Source organism: Apis dorsata, unplaced genomic scaffold (assembly GCF_000469605.1).
Source record: "Apis dorsata unplaced genomic scaffold, Apis dorsata 1.3 scaffold_39, whole genome shotgun sequence".
NCBI lineage: Eukaryota > Metazoa > Arthropoda > Insecta > Hymenoptera > Apidae > Apis > Apis dorsata.
In genome coordinates, this window is record NW_006263341.1 from 62,030 (window position 1) to 70,573 (window position 8,544).

Below are 8,544 nucleotides of genomic sequence, written 5' to 3' on the forward strand. Positions count from 1 at the left end.
ACGATTTCAAGATATTTCTTATTTCTAGTTAAAAACAATATTTCATAAATTACTAATAATAGTAATTTCTGCGAGTGAACCACCTACTCCGATAAATCATCGAAACGAGAGCGCATTGGCTCACTCGTCTCACCCATTAGTCATGAACATGTACGCAGTTACGAAATTAGACTAGGTAATAGACGAAGAACAGTGTCAACAACGGTGTTCTGCAATTACAACGAGCGCATATCGCTATAACAATTATATACGAGATGATGGACTACCTTTTGCCATGGATGCGCCTTAATTTGTGGGAATTTGAACTCGGTGTAATTGGGGTTCATCTCACGTATCTGGTCACGTGTCGGGGTGCCGAGCACCTTGATGATCTCGACCAATTGATCCACTCCACTGTCCCCTGGGAATATCGGTTGGCCGAGCAATAATTCTGCCACTACGCAACCTGCGCTCCAAACATCTGTAAACCGGATAACACGCGTTAATTTCGAAATTACGAAAGTGGAGGGGGAAAAAAAAATTGAAAAGATAAATTTTTAACAATCTCTTTATCACAATAAATTTATAATCGTAATAAAAATTTAATCAAATTCGATTAATAAACATACCGATTTTTGTAGTATAATCAATAGCACCAAAGATCAATTCGGGCGCGCGATAGTAACGACTACAGATGTAAGACACATTGGGCTCCCCTTTGACCAGATGTTTGGCGGAACCAAAATCACAGAGCTTAAGAACGCCGGATTCCGGGTCCAGAAGAAGATTTTGCGGTTTGATATCCCTGTGGCAGATTCCCAGCGAGTGGATATACGCCAGAGAACGGAATAATTGATACATATACAGCTGAAACGAGATACAGATGTATCGGAATTGGAATCGCTAATCGAACCGAATCACGAAAAATTCTCGTTCTACTTCGGGGATCTAAACGGTACGTATGAATCATTAACGAATAATCGTTCGATATACGATTGTATGATGAAGTTTATACGATTTTCGTATAGAGAGGCGATTCTTTAACCCTTTGGTCTCCAACAGTGACTCTCTCAACAGTGACCAACTGAGATTGTTATATTTGATCTTTTTAGAATATCGCTTCGTAAAAATAGATTCTTAAGCTCTTTATACGTATAATCTTATCTTATGAGTAATTATCTTATGGTAATCTTATGAGAACGCCGGGGTCTGAGTCTGGATCGACCGAGCGAAATAGGCGTGGAGTGCAAAGGGTTAAATGCAGAGGCAAAGAATGTAAGGACTTACCTTAATGAAATTAATCGGTATGGTCTGCTTGCTCTTGTTATAATGCCGAGCAACTTTATACACAGTTTCAGGTATGTATTCCAGCACTAGGTTCAAATAAACCTCGTCCTTCTAAAAGAAATCCGCGGAAGATATGGTTAATAGAGATGTTAACAGAGATCGATACACGTACGTGATCAGATAGATGTGCCGTCTCAAAGGCGACTCTAAAGCGCAAAATTGACGTCTAGTTTAAATCTAGTTTTGTTCACGCGCCAAGTACCTTTGAGCCACACACATACACGCGCACACGCACGCACACACACGCAATTCCAAAAGATTATTTTCTATAACTAGCCAAGCTGCATCAGCTACTACAATTTGAATAAAAAAATACGATCATTCAAGGCTATCGAAATACATTGCACGCTACTATGGAGGTTAAAAAAGAAAAAAGGAAAGAAAGAAAAGAGAGAGAGAGAGAGAGAGAGAGAGAGAGAGAGAAAATCAGAGTATGATAAATTTTTTTTGAAGTGGAGTGAACTTCTAATATGATTCGTGACGAGAGCAAGTGACCTTGAGTAAACAAGGATCTTTCACTCGGACTATAAATAACGGATTTAGCGTTCTCTACGTCGTCCACGCACAATTGGAATAACGAAACGCGTATCGATTTTTTTTTTTCTTCGTTTCTTTAATCTGCCTATATTTAAGCGGGATTGCCTAAATTTTCTCGAAAAAAGGATCTCTCCGTGAAAACTACTGGATACTCGCTTATGTTCACTTACGTCCACATGAAAAACTGGATTAGTTGCGTTTAAGATGTTCTACAAAATAACACAACGTCGCATGCATTAAACAACGAATACTAGGCGTTTATTTAGAAACTTGTGTATCATTCGACAGAAATCAGAAGTATCGCTGCTATTACATATATATAATATATATATATATATATATCTTGATCAAAAAATCTTGAAAAAAAAAAAAAAGGTAGAAAAGAAAGAAGAAAGAAAGAATCGAGATAATTTACGTAACGTAATAAAAGATATCTAATTTGCGTAACGTAAAAGGGGGAAAAGAAAAAAAAAAAAAAAAATTTTCATAAATCATAATTTTGTACGTTCAAAATTTCAATCGAGTGTACGAAAAATAGGAAACAATGGAAATGAATAATTACCTTATCACCACTAGAATAGAAGAAATATTTCAGTTTCACGATGTTACAATGCTCGAGGCGCCGCATGATTTGCAATTCTCTGTTCTATAAATAAAAGGAAAAGAAAATTCGATTAATGCGTACGATTCGTGTTTATTCCATACGCGAATACGGTGACATTTTGTCGTATTATGCTCACGATAAGTTCGTTCGATACATTCTCGAGAGTTGATTAAAATTTGGGCATTTTTCAAAACGCTTTATCGAGATGAATCGACGATACGTGATTTTTTTCTCTCACCTTAAATCGTTTGTCTTGAAGAACTTTCTTGATGGCGACCAGTTCTTCCGTGTCGCATAATTTCGCTAGATATACAACGCCGAAGCTGCCGTTACCGATTACTTTAGTGTCTGTATAGGAGATCTCTTGGGGACGATCTGGACCAGCACCAGGTGTAGCCACCACGGTTGTAACTTTGTTGCCATCTCTATCTGCATTATACATCACACCGCCCATAGAAACAATCGAAAACCATAATGTAGAAAGGTAGAAGAAAGATACAGTGCGATTGTAGAGAGACGTAGCACAAAACATAATAAAGTAATTTTATTCTACGAAGCAATGCCGAGTTATCAAGGTTACGTTAAATAATCGATCGGATGGATGTGCGATGGATTGTTTAACGTTATCCGTTGTCGTTATAGAAAAAAATTTATTCGTTAATTATACTTGATTCCGATGATTTCGGGATCGATTATCAAATCAAATTTTAACAGTGCAGAGACAATTGAAATGCAAATCGTAAAACAGCCGCATCGTAAGCAATTAAATTTTAATCGAAATACGTAAAGCGTATACAATACAATTGGAAAATTGAAAAAAATTTTAGAAAAGTGGAAAACAAAGTTGGAAAAAAAAAAAAAAAAAAAAAGAACTCTCGCAAGTCTAAAGAGAATCATAGAGAATTTGAAATATTGCGATTTATTTTTTCGATTATTGAATGAAATTTAAATATTTTATAAACGAGAAATGTAAAATATAAATACCTAATATCTTTGTACATGACGTATCTCTTACATAACTATTATTGAGAATTGAATAAGAATAGGAAAATAAGAAAATTTATAATGATTTTAACATATGCTTCGTATATATATTTGATTTGGTCAAAAAATAATCTCGAAATTCGAAAACTTCTTTTCCAATAAAGATGATGAGAGAGAGAGAGAGAGAGAGAGAGAGAAACTACAAGAAAAAAGTCTTCTAACTATTTGTAACGCAGCGAGAAGTTAGAAGTCGGTAAATGAGAAAACGATAAAAATAAGAATTAAAAAAAAAAAAATCGATGATTTCTTTAAAAATATATCTAATCAGATGTACAATCGTCCCCGAAATCGAAATGTAATATAAGATTCTAAAATAATGCTATTTTTTTTATATTCGTTCGAATGATTTTTCATACTTGACTATATAATAACATAGAAAAAAAAAAAAAAAAAAAAAAACTCTTGGAAGAAGAAATAAAATCCAACCAAAGATTCCTTCGAGCAGAATGGATGAGTGAATCGAATGAACGAAAGAAGAAGAAAAAAAAAAAAAGAAAAAGAAAAGAAGAAACATCGATTTGGCCACGAATCGCAGGAATATTAGAGTGAATAATTATGAAGAACGAAATTACAAGACATTGTTACGGTTTACACGATCGTATCGATCCTTACGACTGTCGGATTGTCAGCGGGCGAGAAGGATAACCTTGATAAGATACTACGACTAATAGATAATGCGATGTGCACGTTTGCGGACCGGTTCTCCTCTCATAGCTCGAACCATAGCTGTAAAATAGCATCGCGGCGCATAAATGAATCGGACGGGGAAATCGGGGATCGAGAATTGGCAGCCGGCAATATATCGGAAATCCGATCAAATTGTTACGCGATCGCGTTTACCGTCATCGGATGAATCGAAACGTGCGCAGCCAACGATAAGATGCCACGTGGACCATGCTTTACTTCTTGACATTTCGCCAACATTTTTCTCTCCGGTTAACCTTTTCCTCTTCCGTTACCGTTACTTCTTTCTCCTCCCCCGACAACAGTATCATTTCTTCAAGTTTCGATTTAGAGTGAACGTGAACGCGCGGCGGATCGATCGCGTTTCTCCTTTGTTTATTCGCCGTTTAATACAGCAACAATTTCAATGCAAATGCCTCGAATCGATGAAGAAATTTCAGGTCGAAACGGGTTTCCTTTATTACGCAACGCGCGAGTAATCGGCGTAAGGATTATAATCGTACAGATTTTCCTTCCGGCAATTTATTTTTCACAACGTGATACGAGGAAAATACCAACAATTTTACACATCTCTTGACTCGAATATCGATCGACTCTCTTTAACCCTTACGAGCGCCGACTATAGTCAACGAAAAGACTCAACTGTAGCGTGTCTCTCGATTCTAATGACCCGTATTCGATTAATCTTACTAAAAATATATTTTGCACGTCGAAACATGTTTCCTCTGCTCTTTCCATTCCAGTATTTCTACAAAAGTATCGTGATAAAAAATCTTTTTTTATTTTTAACAACCGTTTCTTAAACAACAAATCTACTTATTTTCATATTATTTCTCCTATAATACGCGATTGTTGCTCAAAGAAAATGTGGATGCAAGAGGCAATCTCTTTCGAAAGACTCGAATTTATTTCGAAGCGGTCGCATCGAACTTTCAATTAAACTTGTCCACGTTGCAAACAGGCCGAAGAAGAGCGTGGAATCGAAGAGGCGCGAATATTGTTGGCCCGAGAATAGCGAGGGACGCTCGTATGCGAGAATCAATCCGTGAGGATGGAAAAGAGAGCGGAAGAGGAATATTTTTGTTCGAGAGAAGGACGAGGGGAGGGGTTTTCTGAAACTAGTCGGACTACGTGCTCCCTATTTTCCGTATAGAGATGTAAAAGTGGGTCAAGCGGTGGCGATCTCTGGTCGCATCGGAGCCAGGTGGTAAATCCAGCATGCGACAAAAAAGTGCAACGGCGGAACCAAGAGGCCTGGATGCACGTCACTCCTCCTCCCTTTTGCCGCGTTAAGCGGACGATTCGCCACCTTTTTTCTACCCGATCGAGAAATCACCTATCGCGTGACATTTTTTACCTACGGTTCAACGATATCGTTCCAAGCCATTTCACCGTTCCTTTTTCAAATCGAGATTTCGATCTTTAATCAAAGCAATACGATTCGAACATTTTAACTAATCTTAGGATTCAACCATTCGTACCTGATCGAACAACATTGTCTCTAAATTACAATTATAGCATGGCGTAGTTTTTAAAAAAACGCTAAAAACGATTTTCATATAATTTGAAATATTCGTAAAGACTTGCGCGAGAAACTTTTCTACTTTTCGATCTTCTTCAATTGCTTATTATATAATTTAAATGACATTATACGGAGAATATTTTCGACATAAATCTTTTCCATCGAAAAATGTTACTTGGATCGACCAAGTTGATGCAATTTGCGCATTGTATAAATATTTAAAAAGTTTTATTAAGCAGTAAATCTGATCGATTCCAAGTTCGATACTTCGGACAAATCTCATCTTTGTAAATGACAATCTCGAATTTGTTGTTTCGCCATTTTGTTTAATTTCGAGAAGCACACCGGCCAACAACAAATTGAAATTTCCCTCCCATTTTCTATGCCTTTTTTTCTTCCTCTTCTTTTCTTATAACGTCAAACTGACGTAGCAACCTCTTAACCGTATGAAAAATAATTTCTGTGGGACGTACACAACAAAAATAAATATGAATAACAAGGGATAAATGTCAGTGGGTCGATGTATTATTTCTCGTTCACCAGTTCTTCTTTCTTTGCTGTCTCGCATTTCTAACCTTTCCCGCTCGAATGGCACACCATTTTATATAAAAATTGGATCAAACGTTTCCTTTAACGAACAACTCTTTACATCGAATACTTTTATCCCGATCGATCTTTTCCATCTTCGAATACTCCTGCGCCTGACTTCGACGATTGAGTCGAAAAATAAATAAATAAATAAATAAAATGCACAAGAATTTCGCATCTCGTTTTGAAAATTAAAAACTCACGTGATTATAGATGGATAGATTCTGTGTACGAAGAAGCAAGAATAACCGAACGGTGAATGAATAGTCGAATATTTTGATTTCGTTATGGTCGAAGATATTTCGAGTACAATGTACGCATCTAGATTAAAACGCGGTCAAACTTGGTGGAAACGGTGAATAAATAACGCCCACGAATTCGAGCGTCCAAACCGAACGGATCTAAATCTAAATTTCAAACAGTAAACTAAATGATTCGAGATGAAACTGCAACAGATCTATCTAAGAAATCGGAAATATTTGACGAAAAATATATATATATACGTATAGGTAGTGGTATTTCGCCACGTTCACGCGATCACGTTGGAAGAAGCGAGGCCAATTCTTGGAACAACGATTCTTCTTTCCAATCTGAAACCAGTCAACTTACGTCTCCTGTTCTTCAGACGGCGCAGGAATTTGTAGAATTTTTTGTACGCGGTGTTCGCCTCCTTGCTACTCAGCTCCATAGCGCTCTTCGCCCTTTCATGCTTCTGCTGCCCGGATGGACAGAATTTTGGATATCGCCAGTGTTGGCACGGTTCTGACCAGTCCAACGTGGCAGCCGGTGCCATTGCGATCTTCCTTATTTTTCGAAGGTAACTTCGAATCACCGGTAAAAGGAGAAAAACAGAGAGAGACAACGATATCACTTGATTCCGCGTGCAAAGATTTAGCCCAACGCTGTGGCCAAGCGGTCGTCGATTCTCGTTAAATTTCGCTTAAAGTCTGCAGCGTTGTACAGTTTACAAATATTCGCAGACTTGGAAACGATTTGGAAGGTGACCAGCTACTAATATTAACATCGTGTCAAGGACAACGACGTCGGTCACAATCGAGTTCACCGTGTATCTTTTATCACGGTTCGACGTGAGGAGAGAGGAAGGGCCCTTTGATGATTCGAAACACGATTCTCACTGTAATCACACGGTTAAAACCGAATTACCGGTTCTCGGCTTACGTGCCGTGGTCACGCGATCGCACCATTGTTTCTCGTCCGTCGTCGAGACAACGGGATAAGATTCGACCAACGATATCGAGCAACGATCCGAATAGATTTAACGCGTGTATCCTCTCGCGTATCGATTTATTATTATCAATAATACTTCTCACACTTGTTGTCACTCTTTGAATCGATCGAAAAACCGATTTCGGATTTCGACACGCTGGAGTCGATTCGTGGTTTACACTTTCGTTACACAATTTGGATCACGGTTTCGAAACGAAAGCGCGGGCGCGAAACAAAGATCGTTTCGAAAGGTCGAAAACGGATTACTGTATGCCAATATACCGTCGAATGGCGAAATCGCGCGACGATTGTCCCAATGCGTGTCGTCGTTCGCATTCCACCCGGCCACCTCGTCGTCGTCGGAAACGTTCTCGTTCCACGGCGTCTCGGCACGCGACTAAACCGAACGCAGCCACCAATCGCCATTACCCGCGAAACAATCAACGTCCTGGAGGGGGGAGAGACGCCAAAGAGAGGCGCAGAGGGAGGGGGGACGACAGTTTTCTCTCTTGCTCCGCGCTGCATTTCCCACTTTTTCCTCCTTCTTTTTACTGCTGCCACTTTTCACCGTTCGTTCTCCCTCCAAAGTCGCAACCCGTTTAATCTCTCGTATATATTTGATTATCGCAATTTTTTCGTCGTCCCATCGCATCTTGCCACAGATTTTTATATTAAAAAAGATCCTCTTATCGAACGAGAAATTTCATCACCCTGTTACTTACTTTTTTTTTTAATCTAAATTCGATGTATCGGCCTTTTTTTCCCCACTTAGTTTTCGCAAATCCTCCTCCTCCTCCTCCTCCGCTATTCCTATCGCGCGATTAAAACCCGTTTCATTTTATTCCGTTTCACAGATAAGACGATCTCGACGTCTGCAATTATGCAGATTAGATAATCATCGTCGACCAACCAATTTCCTAGAAAGTTGAGTCGAACAATCGAACGGCGATCAATATATAAGTAATCGACGAAAATTATTTCGAATTTTTAGAAAAAAAAAAAAAAAAAAAAA

General features: G+C 38.5%; 1 protein-coding gene and 1 long non-coding RNA gene across 14 annotated transcripts in view; one reads left to right on the forward strand and one right to left on the reverse strand.

Moving 5' to 3' along the window:
* LOC102674062 (protein kinase shaggy-like) overlaps window positions 1-8,544 on the reverse strand; it is a 43,375-nt gene that overhangs the window by 8,022 nt on the left and 26,809 nt on the right. For 4 of the 13 annotated variants that reach the window (XM_031513255.1, XM_031513246.1, XM_031513264.1 and 1 more), the window contains 6 exons: window positions 2,706-2,896; window positions 2,426-2,509; window positions 2,034-2,072; window positions 1,267-1,377; window positions 609-846; window positions 267-460 (listed from right to left, as the gene is read on the reverse strand). In XM_031513255.1, the coding sequence (XP_031369115.1) occupies window positions 267-460; window positions 609-846; window positions 1,267-1,377; window positions 2,034-2,072; window positions 2,426-2,509; window positions 2,706-2,896 (857 nt within the window). Of the gene's footprint in view, window positions 1-266; window positions 461-608; window positions 847-1,266; window positions 1,378-2,033; window positions 2,073-2,425; window positions 2,510-2,705; window positions 2,918-3,389; window positions 3,403-6,382; window positions 6,402-6,914; window positions 7,370-8,544 lie in introns of those variants that run through there. The other 9 variants (XM_006608521.1, XM_006608520.1, XM_006608522.2 and 6 more) reach the window with 6 other exon arrangements.
* LOC116186337 overlaps window positions 7,316-8,544 on the forward strand; it is a 25,028-nt gene continuing 23,799 nt past the window's right edge. The window contains exon 1 of the long non-coding RNA XR_004151308.1: window positions 7,316-7,393. This is a non-coding gene — a long non-coding RNA (uncharacterized LOC116186337). The remainder of the gene's footprint in view (window positions 7,394-8,544) is intronic.